The 20644-nt window shown below is 33.7% G+C and overlaps 1 protein-coding gene across 1 annotated transcript in view; it reads left to right on the top strand.

The window, feature by feature from the left end:
• Positions 1-18967: 18967 nt before the first annotated feature.
• The window catches only part of LOC133332262 (uncharacterized), a 37458-nt gene continuing 35781 nt past the window's right edge, over positions 18968-20644 (top strand). The window contains exon 1 of the mRNA XM_061540646.1: positions 18968-19234. Within this exon, the coding sequence (XP_061396630.1) occupies positions 19138-19234 (97 nt within the window). The 5' untranslated portion in view covers positions 18968-19137. The remainder of the gene's footprint in view (positions 19235-20644) is intronic.

Here is a 20644-nt window from a genome sequence, read left to right as displayed (position 1 = left end):
AATCGAAGGATATATAGGGGCTTTGGTGCACCATTTACATGTAATCGGACGAAGCTATATATGGGAGCTATATCTAAATCTGGACCGATTTTCACGAAACTTGGCAGACGTCATACTAGGCTCAATTCAGTACGTTATACCAAATTTCGTGCAAATCGAAAGATATATAAGAACATTAGGGCACCATTTACATGAAATCGGACGAAACTATATATGGGAGCTATATCTAAATCTGGACCGATTTTCACGAAAATTAACAGACATCACTCTAGGCTTAATTCAGTACGTTATGCCAAATTTCGTGCAAATCAAAAGATATATAGCGACTTTGGGGCACCATTTATATGAAATCGGACGAAACTATATATGGGAGCTATATCTAAATCTGGACCGATTTTCACGAAACTTGGCAGACAACACTCTAGGCTTAATTCAGTACGTTATGCCAAATTTCGTGCAAATAAAAAGATATATAGGGACTTTGGGGCACCATTTACATGAAATCGGACGAAACTATATATGGGAGCTATATCTAAATCTGGACCGATTTTCACGAAAATTGACAGACATCATTATAGGCCTAAATGATTAGCCTGTACCAAATTTCGTGTAAATCGAAAGATATATAGGGACCGTTTACATTAAATCGGTTAAATATATATATGGGAGCTATATCTAAATCTGAACCGATTTTTCCCAATTTCAATAGGGTTCGTCCTTGGGCCGAATAAGTGACCTATGCCAAATTTCATCCAATTCGGATCATAAATGCGACCTGTACTTTGTTTACAATTTAACATGGACAGACAGACAGACGGACGGACGGACATGCATAAATCGACTTAGAAAGTGATTCTATGCATATTCTCAAAAGGAACCATGGGTCTATCTCAATTATTTTTGCCTGTTACAAACATATGCACAAAGACATAATACCCTGTACCACAGCGTGGTGAAGGGTATAAAAATGTGTTCATTTCAACTTAGTAGTGGCAACATAGGGATCGTATGATTAATATATATGAGTATATTACTTATCCGGTGAATACGACGTATGAGACAGTTTTGAGAATTTTTTTTTATCGAAAAGTAACAAATAGATCACACCCAAACACGAATAAACATTTTACTATGTCATATAAAACTGGCATGTTTACATTCGTAAATCACGAAACGGCGCAAAATGTGTTTTTTATCAGACCTTAGTCTATGACCAACCAAATACTCCTAAATCCTAGTTTGTACATTTTTACCAATGATTGGATAAAAGCCATATTCAGTAAAAGCATTGCACTAAAAATAGGACAAATTACATTATACATATTTAAGGAATAAACATTTAAACAAAGCTCCAACGTCATCACCATTGGATGGATATATAGATTAGAACTTTTTACCGTGTTAAAAATTGACAATTTTAACCCGCTGGGTTTACGAAATCCAGTACAATGTAAACGTAGTATAATTTTGATTTGGGAAAAACTATTGAACTGCAAAAGGCGATTCACAATTAGCAGATCTTCTGGATTCTTGAATTTATCTACTATAGATTAGTATGGCTGTGTGTGCAGCTCTTTAAATTTTTAACTGAGACATATAAGGAATCACCCACATCACAAACACTACTTGTCAAGATATTTGCAGTACCATAGAATTCCCAAAGGAAAATATTTGTTTAAACATTCTATTGATTTAAAATCGTTGCCTTTGTTCTTCTTTTCCCGTAAGAAATAAATTCGATTCGTGGCAGTGACGAACGTGGTGGCTTCAAACCAAATATTTTGATACTTTTTTGTATTTGTTGGCCAATATTTGTTGTCTATCAACTTCATTGTTGTCTAAGGTTGCCTTGTGTTCGTTGTTTGTGGTTTCTTCTGGTTCAATTGGAAAACGTTCGTTGTCCGACAACGATACTCCTCTTTCACCCGCCTCCATTTCAAATTGCTCAAATTTGAACATTTTGTTTTCACTGTTAAGTGAATAAAAAAACACACACACAAAAGAAAAGTAACTCAAAACAAAAAACAACATTAGAAAGTAGACTGATACGTGGGATAACATTTGACTGATTCTTCTCCCAACTGATTCGTCCCGAAATAGAAGGATACATACAATTTCTGGTTGTGGCTTTTGAATCTATTTCATTGTTCGCCGTGTATTTTTCATGCGAACATCTTGAAATATCTGGAAATATGGTGCGCCAGACAGTTGAAAAAATAAACTTTTTAATGAAATCTGCTACCATAGCAAAGTGATGGAGAACATTTCTGAAGTGTGTGTGTGTGTATTTCTTATTCGCATCCATCGTAATAAGCGGTAAAAGTTTATTCCATCAGAAACATTATTAAGGGATGATCTACGCGTGGAATTGGATTTATTATTAGGGTTTCTACAAACTTGACAGCTTTATTGGTGAACATTTGTAAGGGAGTTGAGTAAGTTGTTATTAATCGCAGTCATCATTAAATAGAATTAATTGTCAAATTTGGTCAGAATCCCGAAAGATGCAAACAAATTGGCTTTCTTGTTGAAGAATATTAATACCTTTGTACTACTTCCATTTAAATTAATAAAGTCTTGATCAGATATGCATTTGTTTCTCATTCCAGGAATTTTCCCATAGAATACTTAGAAGTAACAACAACAACAACAACAAGTAGATTTGTTCTTCAAATCCATCAATTATTAAAAGTTGAATTCTTGTTTTCGTTAGATTCGAAAGTGCGAATCCTTGAAACATTTCAACAGAGTGAAGTGAAACTCGGCGGGAAAGAAAATCATTGCCACTGCAATGCCAGAGGAATGAGAATATTTTCCTTCTGTACAGTTCATGTATATTTTGTTTACTGATTAATAATAGATGGTAGTTTGTTGATGATTGTTGTTTGAGATTTTTTTTTTCGAATTCTGCTTCTGCTCAGCTTTCACTCACTCAACGGGATATATATACGTATATACTGGTGTGCATTTTTCTGTCAGCTTAATGGAATTGAAAAAAAATCTAAAGAGATGACAAGCAAGTAAAAACCAGCTACAAATGCGGACCTTATTGTACATTCAGATAGTGAAAAATTGTAAGACTACCGTCTCTACGATATCAAGTTCATTAAACACTTAGAAAAATGTTAGATTTACATTAAACGTAAAAAAAACTTTTAATTCTATCCTTTTTTAATGCAATAAGTACTTATATTCTAATCGATAAGGGTATTGCGGTCATAAATGCGAATTTTCTTGTTCATATGATGGATTATTAAGTAAATTTAAGGTAAAACTTACCAAGAAAATGTACAAGGATGTCGCAAAGATTTATTTTTGCTGTGTACTTTTACAACTTCTTTCCTCATCACATCTCCTCATCGACATTACAACAACATTCGTGATAAGACACAATCTCATTATTTGTAAAGTTAGACTGAAGGACGGCTGTGTGAAGGACTGTTCGAAAATAAATGTTGTCGTTGTAGTGGTGAAACGGCTCATGTGTTTTCTTTAATCAAATTAAGTCTATATTTCGCATCCTCCCCAGTACCTGTTCTAAACTCCATTGTTGTCGCCTGCTTTCTGTGGGATGGCTGTACTGTTGTTGTTATTGAGAAGGACGTCGATGGAATCGCCTAAGAAGACATTGGAGAAGACATTGGCCTAAGAAGAGAGAGAGAGAGAGCAATAATGCTTGGTTTATTGTCCTTCAATTGTGATTTACAAATTCAGTCGTTTTCAGCCATTGATATTGTCAGCAGGGATATTTTTTAGTGATAAAAAAAACAAATCTTGACATTGTTGTGCAATACAAGAAAACTATTTTTTTTTCTCCCAATTAATTGTGTTGTTATTTTCTTCAGAATCTTATTTCAGATATTTTAATTTTTGTTTTTATAAAGAAAAATGTAAATGAGTATTTTTTTGAATATTTTTCCGAACTTTGCAATTTTAAAGTCCTATTGGTATTTACATCTACTACGAAGCTTTTAAATTACCTGTTCTAATAAATTGTAAATTTCCATAATTGACGCAAAACAATTCTTCTATTTATCTATTTTCCTGTGTATTAGTTTTTAATTAAATTTCACCTTCTCACTGACAATGGAATATGAAACTCAAAGTAAAATCCATGATTAACGTCGTCATATCCGTTTTATTTGTAATAATTCGTTCATGCGGAATGTCATTGAGAACTGAAATAAAGAAGAGCGGCGACGTTGACTGGTCTATTCAATATCGAATCTTAATTTAATTCTTCGAACAGGATAAAAATTGTTTATCAACTGACGTTGAGTATTGTTTTGTATTAATAATGAACGGGAGGAGTACCTTTAATAAACAAATACTGACTTTTGTCGAACAACATGTATGAGTGTTGGGGATGGTTGTAACGGCGCCATCAAACAATTGTAATTGAATTTCGAGACAGAATATGAACAATATGCGTATTTCTGCGGTTAACTAAATATGAATAAAATACAAATACATTCGTACTGGAAGTATCAGAACATATACATTGATTTCTAATTTCAAAGATTTCATTTGCGAAATTCAAAAGCTATATTAGTTTTGCCAGTTTTACTGCAAATATAATTTGTTAAAAGTTGCTTTGTATTATCTAATGTAATGTTGTATGCAGGGACGTAAGCAGGGGAGCGGCCCGGGGGGCCCTGTCCCCCCCCCCCCCTGAATGAAATCCTGTGTATGTTGCTGGTTGTATGTATAGTAATATTTGATTTTCAAAAGTTTTAAGGCTGGAGTTACTATACGTTAATATAAAGGCATACGAATTATCACAAAGTTTTTTATGTCTTGCCAGTATTACTTACATATATTTGCGTTGCCAAAAATTAAATTATAAAGTGTGTATATATGTTATTGATCGAATTAGATGCGTCTTAATGTCTTAGGACTTTTTTGTAACGAATATGTACAATTTGCTGCTTTCATCTAAACTCGGAATCTATAAATTTTTAACACTAAACAATTCTTTATCAGTCTTATTTGCATTTATCAATATATTTTCTCCACCTGAATATTCTCATTAGCCTCCCATGTTTGCATGTTTTGAAGTTTGCATTTGTGTTTTCTATTATTATGATTTATTGTTAACCTGTAAATATTTTAATGCGCAATCAAAGCATAATAGACAGGTCAGAGGAGAAGCTCTATGGGAATTAACAAAAGCTTTGCTTCATGTCTTCTGAATTACAAAAGTTGTTCATATTTCATATCAAACATTTTTCTGGAGATTAATTAGTCTTGTGTATTTGATGTCTTACATTTCATCTTGTATGAGTTTGTTAACAAGACATAAAAAAACTATGAATAATGAATGCCAGAATGAAAAATAAAAGCCATAAACGAAACGAAGAGGATGAAATATTGCAACACAAAGGAGATCACACGTGAAACATATTAATGAGCAAAACTGGAAATGCGCACAAAGAAGTAACCTTTCTTGTTTATGCATTTTTCAAACATTTTCTAATAGAGATGTAATGCAAAAGTTTACGCTTACCTGAATCGATATAAACAAGGAAGTCATGTTCAAAATATTGTAAACATATTTAGATAAACAAATTGGTGATATTTGATAATATGTTGAGTGGTTAGGATTTTTAATTGAGGTTCATTTTTTTTCGCTTTCCTTGGAACACAATAGGTAGTCGATTGGTGATCTATGGATTGGTGGTGGACCCTTTGTGGCCCAATGTTGCCCACAGGCATTTTATATATATTAAGACTTGATTATAAACGACACACCAAAAGAAAAATCTAAAAAATCCAATTTTTGATCAAGTTATGCGTTTTTCAATATAAAGTTACAGTACCCATTTGTGTATACGGTCCAAATTATTTAAATCGCTTCTTATTCAAAACTTATGAATTGTATCCTCTAAATTATTTTCGATTCTTGTAAAAAAATCTGAATAATAAGTAACATCGATTTCATCAGAAGAAAGGAACTATATCTCCCGAATGCAAGGATGTAGTGACGTCAAATTTTGTTTATATCCTATTTATGATAGTTGTATTACATCTGTGCAGAGGAAATAGAACTATAGTCACGAAAACAATTGGGGCTCAAAGGGTTAAGCAAGCAGATATCTAGAATATTCATAAAGTGTGTCTCAGTAACAAAATACAATACAAACTCTAAACAAAACCGACGATTCTAGTTTGATTAGAATAAAAATAGGATATCTCATATCGCAGGTCATATTTATATATAGGGGAGACTGGGGCACCTTCGGCACTTTTTTTTAGAGCTCTATATCTCAGTACTTATTCAACATATATAACAACTTTATGGCTGATTATTGTCCTCTGACACTTAATTATAAAAAATAGTACCAAAAAGATATAAAAACATTGTATTACTTAAAAAATTTTACAGTTTTGTAAAAAAAGTCAAATTCGCCGAATGTGCCCCAACCCGGGGTAGCTTCGGCATTTGATGGGGCACATTCGGCACCATAGCCATAGCCGGGTAATTGCCATCGCTATCTTGACATTCTGGTTGACATTGTGATCCTCTAAAGGCTCTATTTGGTTTTAATACGCCACACAATGTTTGAATTATAGGGCTTTAAGTTCTAGCGGCGGACGTTTACATCACAAGGTCGCACACACCATCAGAAATAGGGGTTTTCTATCGCATTTTGGTAAAAAGAAGCACGTTCGATCTTATATATGCAATTTCGAACTATATGAAAGGATTAGTTTTAAAGACAAACTCAAAAACATTTTAAGGAAATAATATTGCACAATCTGTATATGGCCGAATGTGCCCCACTTTAAAATGCCGAATGTACCCCGAATGGACTTTTATAGTTTTTTTAATTTTCTTCGATCAGTTTTGTAAAAACATTATATTTTTAAATATTTCTATAATAATACACATCGTAGTTAACCACTTCTTAATAATATTGTCTTAAAAATTTTAAAAGTTTTATATACGAAATACTTACGAAATGGAATTGAAATATTACAGAAACACCTATAAAAATACATAACCCCACGTATCTAAATAAGCTTATAAGCTAGAAACTTCAAACTTTGTGTCAGTTATTTATTTCGATATTCGATACCTATGTATCGAAACTAGTGATGTACGGTGAGAGCTTCATATCGAAAACGCGATTGCCGAAGGTGCCCCGATGCCGAAGGTGCCCCAGTCTCCCCTACTTATAAATACACATTCATTTAAAAAAAGTGAAATATGTTTAAACCAAAATTAAGAAAAGTACACGAACGTAAGATTTATGTCTTCAAAGAAGATTTCCCATTACATAATTCATATTTGTGTTTACAAAAAAGGATATAAAAACTACTATATTCCGGTAGGCAAGGTCCTTTGGAGTAAATTACTTTTCGTACCATCTGCAATGGCAAAATTGCAGGGCAATTTATTGTCGACATTAAAACAAAAGAGGTCTTAGTTTTGTGCGACCTGTAATTACTTGCATGTAACAATACACATACATGTACGTGTATAAACATCTGTATGGGCAGACCCACCCCTCCGCATTCTTGTTCTAATGTAAAATTGCGACAATTAATGTATGAAGTCTGAAAATGTCTTCGTATGCGCGTTGTTGTTGTTGTGCTGCATCGCATGAGTATTTCATTTCGAGATTTCTTTATTTTTGTTTGTTTTCATATTTATTTTTCGTGTCGTACTGTTTGGGTGTAAATTTGCTGTATTCCTTGTTGTCGTTGTTGCTGATGGTAGATGTGTACGCACAAAATTGAAAAATACTACAGTGTAATTGCTCAAGGTCTTTGCGAAATTGCGTACACATGTGTGCATGTGTATGTGTCTTTGATAGTCTGAACATTTATGTATGTATGTATGTCACTCCCATTCCTTAGCTGACGACGCCAAAGGTAGGCACAAACACACACACACCCACAGACACTTCTTGCATGTTTATGGCATTTCTTCATTTGACTTTTTTATTTAAATGAACTAAAGAAATAAAATTCAATGAAGAAAATCCCGCAAACGTGAAATGGGTTGGCACACATACAAACATCAACCTATGTGTATGTATGAGTTTATTTGCTTTTAGTAAAAACAATAAATTATGGCAAATATATAATCATACGCATCAATAAAAATATGAAATCTTTTCACTCAGAACGTCTGGCATTTTTATTATTGACATATGTTCGTTGTACGTTTGTGTGTGTGGTGGGAAACTGATGGCCCCTTCAAGTTGTCGGCCCACATACTGTTTGTTACTCAACAAATACTCGTAAATGTAAAAAACCACAATATTTATGTTTAAGTTTATCTGATCGAAATAATTGAAGAAACCACATTTTGAAAACAAAAATAAGTTTGAGAATCAGAGGTGATGAATCGATGTTCACTTAAAATAAGTACACTATTTATTATTATCCGAATGTAAATGTTCGATAATAAATTAAAATTTTATAATTTATGTGCATATGTCCAATTATACCATACATGTACAGATAACAATCAAACATTTCCTACAGATGGTAGCAAATATGTTGGTATGTCAAGTCATCCTACATTAATTGATAAATAGGCTTCGAATTCTATATCCTTTTATACAAAGGTCAGGTTAAATTAACGGTCATATAAATACAATGACACCAACTAAAACTCTCTAACAAGTTATAATAATAATTTCGAGATCTGTGGTATCAACTAATTGACATAACATTTACTGTTTGACAGATCAATAATTTTTAACACAATGATAATGAAATGTACAAAAATTCCAAAACGTACAAATATTGATTCATGATTTAAATTGTCCTTTATTACAGAACGCAGCTGGGGCAAAATAACACGTTTTAGAATTCTAGAATAATAAGGAACATGTGAGGAATTGTATATATGTGGATAAATTGTCCATCACTGCAACAAAAATCTTCATTGATAACGACTTATTCTGGAGTGAAGACAAACGCTAAACATTGATAAATGTTAATTTGATTTCGCAGACGAATCTTTAACAGTATTTGTAAATTGTGGCAAAAGTTTAAATAATAATTTTAATACCAGTAGATACTTTCATTCTGACCCTCGATATTCATGCCATTGCACTATGGGTAAAAAGTATGATTTTTTGGCATAAAGTCATTTTTTTTTTGTTTGCATACTTTGAAATTTATCTGATTTCCTAAATGTAGACACCCATATTAGAAAAAAAACATTCAATATCAATGCGGGTGGCAACCCTTTTTTTTGCTGGCGAGCTTTAAAAGTCAGCAGTTTGAAAGTCACATTGTTTTGGTACAACTGGCGGTAAAAATCAGCTAAGTTCGAGTGCTTGTAATGTGTCAAAATTGAAAAAAATTAAAATGTGTAATTATGGAAAACGTTAGTGCAGGTGTGTAAAATTAAGACGAAATACCCTTTTTGTCAGATTTGTCTGTTGTTGTTGTTGTAATACTGTGAAATGTTTTGTTTATGTATAACTTTATATAAAATCTATAAATTGTAGTTTTGTTCCGTGGAGTGTAACTTGTGAATGGCAAAGCATTGCAAAAAGGTGTAAATGCAAAGTTATTAACAAAAGTGTGTTAATTAATGAGTAACTAGCCTTTTTTGTGCTATTTTGTGCCAACTCGTGTTTTTTACTGATAAACATGTGTTTGCCCATGCAGCGCTTATTGAAATTTGGAGCAGCAAAAATCGCTCAGAAGATGTACTTATGAAATATGTGTTACAGAATATCAATAATATAAGTTTAAATGAAGACCAAATTCGTTTGATATCGAAACAAGTTAAAGATTTTGTTAATTATATAAAAAAGCATTTGCCAAAGTTCAACCGTAAATTAGAGCGATGGCATAGCAAAAGTATAATAATAGTAATGGATGAGCAGTATGTTTCCCCAAACAAAATAGGTCGCCCAAAATTAAGTTATGAACATGCTGGACCTAGGCTAAAAAGGAAATTAGCCTCCGAAGTTGCTTCAAAAAATACGCTATATCATTGCTGCTACGGTTTCAGCCGAAATATTCAACGACAGAGACATGACCTTTGTTTTGAATAAAGCAGCCAGTAATGGAAATATAGCCGAAGTAAGGAACAAACATTTTGTTATATGAAGTTATATGAAATAGTGCCCCAAATCATATGAAAATTGGTAGGTCATCTTGGGAGCATAAAAAATTATACAAACTAAATTTCACTTCAATAGCTTCATAAACAAGAAAGTTGGGGCAGATCGGCTATATGGCAGCTGTATGAAATAGTGCCCCAAATCATATCAAAATAGGTAGGTCATCTTGGGAGCATAAAAATTGTATACAAACCAAAGTTCACTTCAATAGCTTTATAAACAAAAAAGTCGGGACAAATCGGCCAGATCGGCTATATGGCAGCTATATGAAATAGTGCCCCAAATCATATGAAAATTGGTAGGTCATCTTGGGAGTATACAAATGTATACAAACCAAATTTCAATTCAATAGCTTTAAAATTAGAGTTTATGCCAAAAAAAAACGTAAAAAACATAGTGCATTGATCAATATATAGTTAGTGTTGTATTTAATTAGTTTTTTACTACTAAAGACACCAATAGAGAAGTACAATTGTGTCGGCTTCTATCTAACGATGAGACACATCCAACAAGACATGTTGTCTGCAGCTGGCGACACACAACTCATTCATTACCATGTCTAGACATATTGCCCCATTGGTTAAATCTTAAAGAACAACGAGGAATGTCTGTTAACAATTAACTAAATATAAGGTTGTGCTTTAGCAACCGTAGGACACTTCCATCTGCCCTTGCCACTTGGGTGGTAAGTCTTCCACCCTCCCACCTACTTTGAGAGAATTTCAACAATCTCTGCACATTTCCAGCATATTTCCACATATCATTTGTTATTAGAAATGAACCCAAATGGAAATTCCTACCAATCCCTGTCACAGTGAAGCCAACAGATTGTGAAACTGCGCAAATAATATTTCAAACATATATTAGGGTGCCAATCTGTTTTTAAAGCAATGTTGAGAGTTGTAATATAAAGCAAACTATATAACATAATTGATTACCCTGTGACACTCTAATGTATGTACATTAGCATAGCTATGCGCACGATAAACAAACGGAATGTGAATGGCACGAATAAAGTATACACCTAATATAAAATTTCACAGCATAGGATGCGATTTGATTTCTATTGTCATCATGGTGTCCTGTCGTCTATTTAATTTCCATTTAAGAAAATATTTGTGTAAAATTGGCATATCAAGTCTATTGAATTGTTTTAGCAGCTAGCTTATTTTTCATGTAAACATCATTTCTACCAATTCATTTCAATCCCAGTATTCATAATAAAAACTAATATAATACTGTCGTGGTTCTGTCAATGGACAATAACACTTTTAGTAAAAATAACAAATGTGCCAAAATGTCACTGAAATATTCTATATTACGAATACAAATAGGTTTAATATGTTCAAATATGTGGCCATCGACGTTCGGTTGCACTTCTATTGAAGTGAATAAGAAATTACATAAATATGGACTCGATGAATGCAAACAATACACTTTTTACAAATATTGTTGATATGAATGTTTCTATTCAATGGACAATTTAAATGCTCTGCAAACATTCTTATTTTGAAAAATTGGCATGTGTAAATACAAATTGGAAATATGGTACTTGATTAACATGTTTGGTCATGCGAAAACGTAAATGGTCGTCATAGGAGCACATCTTAAATCGGTTACATAAATCTTAACCAAAGGTCAAACATTCTCCTCCAACATACATACGCACGTACACATTTGGGTACACTTATTGCAAAGCATATTTTGTTGATTTTGTTGTCACTTCATTTGTGAAGGGCTTCAACCTGTATTCGAATATCCAATGAGTTCAATGCGATACATTTATCTCCCTATTGGAGAAGGTTCACATTTGCGTAAATGTAATCCCATTTATGGGGTTTCCGAAAAGCATCTTAATATGTTGAACGTATGCCAAATATGGAAATGGTATCGTCATTGTTGTTGTTTTTGTTTTATAATATTCTAGCATGTTTTGTCTTTATTTCGTCCCTTGGCAACAACAACCCATTCCATTGTCATATATGGATTTATGGTATCGATTGAAGCAACAGTCAGGACCTAATAATAGTAAGGATACCACACACTTACACACCCACACCACAAATTCCCAGTTTTAAGATTTTTGTTCTTCTAAGAAGCTTATACGGGTCAGAAAGTAACACGCTTGAGATGGATTGTTTTGCAAACCATGTAAATGGTATAACGAAACTTGCAAACATATTAGATTTCGATTGTAGCCAATATATCTATTTAAATGGTCAGATTTATGCTTTCAATATCATATATTTAATAGACATTCCATTGTTATTTATTAATAGAAGAATTGGAATTGATTTAATAAAATTTAAAATTTTCATATTTTTGTGAAGCTGCTTCTCGAATGTGATATTTGTTTGGTCCATTCGTATCAAAATTGTGGCCCAACAAACATCAATTTCGATGATTGATATAAAGGTTATTGATTGCATTGTGCACTACATCTGTCGTTGGTTGTACCAAGACCGATTTAAAAAATGTATTTATATTGGCGAATATGCAATTATTTGTTACTGCAGAAGTCGAAGATGAATAAAAAGGTTAAATGCCTTGCATTATGCAATACAGTGCACATTGGTTGTACAAATGACGATTAATATTGGTGAATATTCAATCATTTGTTATTAAAAAAAAAACTTCTCAGATGTTTTATTTTTTAAATAGCTTTCCTAGTATAGAGTCAATGTTTTGAAATGTCGCACAACATATTGACTGCTTTGAATAGTATTTTCGATCTTAAATTGATGTATCCATTTCATCGCAAATATATTCAATGATGTGAGCAAAACTATTGATCAATGGATGAGAAACGTCAAAAAATATTTTGTTTAGTTTAACGTTAGTTTTCTTATATTTTTGTGATATTTCTGGAATATTATTTATGTTAATAAATGCATTTCATTCGTTGGAAAATCGTCGTATCAAATTCCAAAGAATATACAAGAGCACGAACCGAAGAAACCTCAAAATAGATGTTGACACACTTCTCCACAACCCGTGTTAAAATATGATAATGTTCATTTAAAATCCTTTTACACCCCCCTTTATTTTATCCAGTAAATTTTCATTCCCCAGATACGCATTTTAGTCTTCATTATTTACAACTTCCTCTTGGGCACACACGACTAACTTTTCGTTTCTGCTAAGTGAAGTGTTTTATTTCTTTCCTTATTTGGAAAATTTCTCGCTTTAACAGTTTAAGGACCGAATGATTAACTTTTTAAGATATAAAATATACAAAACACTTCTCAAAAAAGTTGTTTCCATTTTTTGTGCACCAATGAGAGAATAGCAGGAAAAACAAACAAACAACAACAGAAAAACGAAAGAAAACTACTAATGCTTCCACTTTCTTGGCACTTTCTCTTTTCCTTGTTCTCTTCTCGAGTCCATAAATTCAATATTTCAGGCAAAGTTGGGACGAGTGGGTGGGGAACACAATAATATTTACTTGTTCGAAATATGTGTTCGAATAAGAGACGCTGTCCATAAAATTCATTGCCAAATGAAAATTGTATTTATGAAACATGAAACATGAAAAATTCATTCATGGCAAACAAAACCATTCACTGACGAGTGTAGTAGTTGGGGACGGAGATCGAAATAACGAAATGACATACATTGACTCGTCACGACACACAATACATCTAACTGTCGTCGGTTTTAAGCCGCACTAGGGTTGCATACAAGATGCTTGGACATACTTTGTGTGGTCCACCACTTTCTCTGTAGTTGTGAATGGATGTTCTTTTTCCATTTCATCAGCAGTAAATTTTCGGCCTTGGTCAACAGAGTATGACTAGGATTCACATCAATCTGTCTGTCGCACAATATTGAGCTGGTAATGCCATTTTTATTAACATTGCCCGAATTTGGACTCTGAACAGGAAAAGCAATGAGGGTACTTGTCTTCTTGGAATGCTGACTAACCAAGAATATTCCGTTATAACAGCTGTTGATATTACATGCAATAATTCTGAGAAGTTTTCAGCAATGAACATTGTCTGGCCGAGACAATTGTACTTTTCCGTGAAATTCACTTTTCAGAAATAGCTTTTATTTAGGCAGACAGGTCCTCCATTTCCCGTTCGTTGTAATGACACATCATGGTAGCTGCGTATCGATTAGCAAATTGAACACTGACAGGCTTTATGGCGTATTCTTGGAAACCATACTAAACCTAAAACAGGCATTTGGAAAAAAAAACAAAAGAAGTTGCGGGATTTCTAAAATTTAAGCGAAAATGCCAACGAAACATAATTGCCACAGTAATGACACCAATAACATTATTTTTGTTTGCGTACAATGTACAATATTGATTTTAGGCTACTGTCATCTGAAATGAAATAAATTACGAATAATATATTTATTTCACTTTTCATTTCTTTGAGAGAACCTATAAATTCCCAAAGGGATTAAATCTTATTTTTTTCAATATACAACAAGCCGATGCCTTCCAATAAATGATTCTGTTTGTTCCAGAACTCTCTAGAATGATTTATACCATCCACATGTTAACATATTAAAATTTCCGTTTTAAATCGCTTTAACCCCACAAAAATTGCCCAAATTCAACCAAGAGTTGTCACCTCTCTTAAAGAAAGGATCCTGCTTTCTCTATAGAGACTAATTGGAGTTTATACAAACCTTTTGTCTCTTAGCGGACCTATGGTATCTATACACATTCAATCGGTCTCTGTACAGACTTATTTGTATTTATAAAGGCCGGAGATCTATATACGGACCAACTCGACTCTACTAACACTTGTGTTCAAAATGCAGACATGCTGATTTTTGTACACACCTGTGATTTCTATAACGACTTGTGGTCACTATGCAGGTCTGTGGTCTCTATACACTTTCAATCGCCTTTAGGCGTATTCGCTTTTTACACTTTTGGTAGTGATTCAGTCGAGTTAGTTTCTTTCGAATTGAGCATACACATGCTGTGGAAACTAAGATTTGCGACGAATAGATCAGAAAATATTTTTTTGGACCAAGTAGTGTTAAATTTCAATTTTATGTAATAAAGTTGACCGCTATCAATTTCCAATGAAAATCATATATATTAATTCGAATACATAACCAAACAAATTGATCATTTTGTCATTGTCCAATATCGCATCATGTAGAATATATGTCGATTTTCAATATACTACATTTGTATAGGACATTGTGAACGATAAAAGAAAATATTATATTTTTCTCAGAAATATTCAGTTTGCTATGAGTTTGATACATATAGTCTTCATAACCAAAGTTCAATATTATAATCCCCAAGATATTGCATTTGCCATGGGCTGGCTATGTTATGCAATTTAATAAATAGTTTGCAGTATTTGTGTCACAAAAAATTGATCTCAATTCGATACAAATTTCATTAAATTCCAGTTGATTGTGTTCCAGTTGAATATTGCGACAAAATGTAAACTCCACAAAAATACTTGGAAAATTGATTCCAATATGTCTGTATTTTTCATAAAGCCACATCAAAATGAATTTCAGCAGCCAAAAAGACAACTGCTGTCACATTCAAGAATTCACATTGTCAACGACAACAGAACAATAACCCAGACAGACAGGGAAATCCCCACTATGTGCTAAGGATATGCATCATGCAAACAACACACATACATCGATTGCACTGAGACACACACATACACACATCACTGCACAGAAACAGCTAGACACACATCAAACGTTGTTGCCACAGAAAGCATTTGCGGCTGTTGGTTGACAGCATTCAACGAGGACTGGGTATAATAGGTGGCACTCGTTTTTTTTATTATAATATTTTTTATACAAACAAATATGTAACTATGTATGTATGTAGGCATGAAGCTAAGTTTTTGGACATCTATGAAGCATTTCTTAAAAATAGTTATATGCTGAAATGGAAATATAGGAAGAGTGTTGTTTGGTAATGCACATCAACACATCAACAAGAACACATTATTTATGATCAAAGTGACTAATGGTACAACAACAATGTCAAGTATTACATTTTTAAATATTCATATTATAAAACTATTTAAAGCTATGCTAACTGCTCAGACGAACATGTTTATTTTCGTTGTGACGACTTCCTGCTGTTAGCGGTGGTTAATGTCTACCTTTTTGTGATTCGTAATTTCTCTAGGGAGGGGAAACATTCCCGTGTATATATATTTTTTTTCGTAGTGACTTATAAACGTAAATGGAGTTTAATGGATAGATTTAAATTTAAGACGTGTCATTCATTGAAATTTCAAAGAAAGCGAACGGAGAAAACTTCATTTAATGATCAACATTTGCAAGATAATGTCTAGTAAAATATTATTCACGTCCGGAGGGCGAGCATGTTTTACGTAGATTGTTGTATTCTCGCAAAGGAGAACTGTATAGATTTAATTTCTTCATTCACCTCCATATGATTTATGATGATTTTGCAAGACACTTAAAACAATTTACCGTTGTACTTTTAATGGGAATTGTAGAATGACACCCTACCAGCCACCATCAAAGTAATGATACAATTTTTATTTTATTGATTCGCAAATGAATGACAAGACAAAAAACAAGGAGAAGGATGGTTTGCTCCAGTGCCCATATTCAGTACATTAACAAGAATAGATATATATCTGATATCCGATAACAAGCAACATATTTCTAAGTATGTGCATACTCCGGAAACTTCATATCACACAAAAGACTTCAGCCATATCCATGAAAAATATAGTCAAAATCATAACCCTTAAATGTCATGCATGATTTTATCTTAGACTCCACTTGTGTAAGTGTGAAATGGGTTAACCACGTTAAGCTGTTTGCTCACTATATCTTAAGTGGAGAGACTTCGTATGAAATGTATACATCCTAATAATTGAATATGGAAAATTCTTCTAGGAATTCAGTTCTTACCATACTATTGATTATTACAAGTTATAGAGTTTCCACAAGAGAAATTATACCTATTGGAACTCAATCCGGATGATAACTATTGCAAGGTCATTTTCAAACCCTCATGCTATCAAAATCGAAAGAAAAGAGTGGCAAAAATTGCAGTTACATAGAAAAAAAATTCAGAGGTACTTTGCAAATCTAAATTTATTGATACAGAAAATTATTTTCAATATTAACAATTGAAAAAGGCGTTTAGTTCGACCAGGCCGGACTTTAGATACCCTCAACATAGAGTAGAACATGTATATAAAATCCTCAAACTACTGCAATTTAGAGTACAAAGTTATATGAGGTTATGCCAATATTGATTACATAGCTAGAAATTAGCTAATATTTCGGGTTATCATTATATGAGGGGCTATGCATTTGTAATGTTCGATATAGCTCAATTTCGAACCCAATATTTTTATTTTGTATCACAATACTTTCCCTCAGTAAGTATTATTATATATCGTCAGGTTCGAATTTTTTAAGACGATATCCTTTGAAGGCAGAATGACTACAGCAGATTTCTACATCGTTTTAGAATTCCATACTTTGTAGGGTAAAATGTGACAATTTCGAGTAACGAATATCGCCCATACTATGGTAGAATACGCCTATATGGGAATAAATCAGATAACTATTTCAACATAAAAAGAATTTTATATTGGGACTACCTCTAAAAGGGGCGAATATTAATAATTTTTGGTAGAGAGATTTGTTACCATATACGACTACAAAATACCAAATTACAGCGAATTCGGTTGAAAACGCGCTCAAGAACCACAAAATACCGAAAAATATGTAAAAAATTAGGTTTTAGAAACGATAGAATATGTAACATTACTTAAACTTGTATATCAGTTAATGTAGTCGACTTAAGCCGACAACATCGAGTTTCATACATTTTACATCCTTTACAATAACTTCTCACTTTTTTTATGACTGTTTTGCAGAACAAGCAGCAGACATCGGCAATAGAACATCGTGGAGAAATTAATTATGAACCAAAGGACAAGAAATAGACGTGACGAGAAGCTCGCCAGCAAGTGGAAATCCAGTAGAAAAACTTCGAGGGATAACTAAGCGGCATCACTGCCAACCAAACAACCAACCACTACATGCACGCAAACTGAACATAAAGTGATAATTATTCATTCATGCAACCAGTTGCAGGAAGTGCGAAATCATTGTGCGGCAGCAGCAATTAAGTTATACGCAAAGAAATCGCCATTGCCTAAGGAGCTTCTGGGAATTACGTGCAAATTTCCATCATCGTCATCAGCCCAAGCAGCCACCACTTAATCATTGTTAGAAATTCGTCGAGGGAATAGCCATAAAATTAAGGAAATCTTAATAGGCGGACGGACATATTATTGGCTGTCATTTCCATGTTCAACGGTGGCCAACAGCTGTAATTGACAGTCGACGATTAGTGAGGAAGAGAGTAAGGCTTTGGTGGAAGCGGCTGAGACCACTGCCGTCAATGACAATCAAGATTGTCATTAATCGCAGGGATTTTGCACACGCATCTATTAACGCCTCCGATTTAGTGAGTCAGTGTGTACGTGTATTTCGTCACTGATGCCATCAACAAGTTCGCGTTGTCTGTTCTTAACGCACACCATAAATTGCAAAAGGATCCGAGGTGGTTCAACAACAAGCGCATGAATGGACCACGGACTATCTGATGTCTTAAGAGCCCTCAAGCCTTTTTTAGTGCCAACCATCTAGTCACCAAGCCAGCCAGCCTGCCAGTCATCTACGCTGCCATTATCAGGGAATTGCAATTGTTTAAATACATTGACCATTCAGCCCATCAACTAACCAAGCAAGTGGAATAGTGGAGTTCAGACACTGATTGCTTTCATAGAACAGCGGTATTTTTGGAGAAGGCACAGGAAATCGGCAAGTGCGCCCATGTGTATGACTGCAGACTGACTCATTGCGATTTCCATAGATCAGTCTTGTGGTGGTGTGCAGTTGCCATTAAGTGCTCATAGTACTCCGGTTTATGTGGCTGTGGCTGGCTCCTGTCAGCGCGTCTCTGTTCGGTTAGACCTGGAATTCGAAGTGGCGGGGGAGACAGCACACGTCCGCTGGACCAGTCGCACAAATAATGAAGCCCAGCAGTAGCGTGTCGTGTGGTTGCTGTTTCTGTTGCTACTGTCGCAGTTGGCTAATGGTGCTGTTAATGGTCTCCAGTGTTATTCACGGTAAGTGAAGTTTTTGTTTTTAGTTCCATTGTTTCTTTTGACATTCGTGTGTTTTATGGGGCACTCGATGATAATTTGTATACTCTGGTTTGTCGTTTGGTGTATGGCACGTATGCAGATATGTGTTGGGTATTTATCAACGTGTTTATGCAGGATATTATACACATGTGATGAAATCGAAACCAGAACTGATTTTTTTCTCTGACTTCTAATTTAGACAATTGTAGAAACTATATGTGGTTCTCCGCCAGTTCATTTATTTATAGGAAAGTTCATTAACAAGTCCGTGATTTACCCATTGCATAGGGTACCGCTCAAAATGCTATGCAATGATATCAGTTGTAATTCTCCTCGCATACGAAAAAATAATTAATATACAATATTGAACTCCGAACTTCCGATTATAGCATTATCAACTACAATGGTCGTAAGGATTTGTCATTTAACACAACGACTACACATTGTCCAACATTCAGGTTGAGGCCAAATTTCGTGAAGCCATCGTAATACCTGTATTGAATTAAAAATGATAATAATGGTGGCAAAGAAATTATTTTTTACAAAAATATGAATTAACCTTGTTTTTGTTATTGCAACACTATGGCAAAATACCATTTAGAACTTTAATCCAAGTTTTACATTCTTAATCTTGGGATTACCTATTGTGAATGAAACAACAATTAAAACCAGCCAAATTATTGAAAAACAATTTGTTTCAAGTCTCAGTTTGAAGTAGTCTGCAGCATCGTTTTGCTAACTTGCTTTTCGTCTGCTTTAAATAAATTATATCCGGAAGTTATGAAATGGAAACTTTTGTGCGTTGGGGTGAAAGTTTGTTTTTAAGAGTTTACAAATACTTTTGTGGACATTACTTTTATGATTTGGCATTTCATTCCTCCTAAATGCTAAAATGAGCCCATGCTGAGAAGAAACTGCTTGGACCACTTTGCAACATAGCTACTAGCTCTGATACTGTTAAAATTAAATAAATTTTTGACAATGTCTTTAGGATTGTTTGTAAATTTGGACGTGAATTTATTTGCATATCTAACAGCTTCGGTGTATGGGCGGAGTGCGTCATTGTACACGTTTTATGTGTAATATCCTAATCAAATTTGTAACATTTTCAATTTCCTTTCAAGATGTGGTATACCTATCCCACTGAGTTTTTCATCCACCCTGCACAATACGTTAAACAATTTTCAATGAACGTTTTCATTTTATGCCAAGTGATATCGTCCTTGAGCTGTTGGCCGTATTTGTATTCATTATTATTTGTTCTTATTTTATTTTCTTTTTGAAAACGTTAACGAGAAGGAAAATAAAATAAAACTTGTAAAAGCAACAGTTTTCTGATACAACTAGGGGAAGGTGGATTTTGGAAGTGTCAGGAGTGAAGGGGGGAAATTC

This window comes from Musca vetustissima, unplaced genomic scaffold (genome assembly GCF_032173495.1).
Source record: "Musca vetustissima isolate MV318-11 ecotype Yass unplaced genomic scaffold, APGP_CSIRO_Mvet_v1 utg25509, whole genome shotgun sequence".
Classification (NCBI taxonomy): Eukaryota; Metazoa; Arthropoda; class Insecta; order Diptera; family Muscidae; genus Musca; species Musca vetustissima.
Note: the sequence above shows the minus strand (reverse complement) of the source record. Positions and strands in the feature narration are given on the sequence as shown.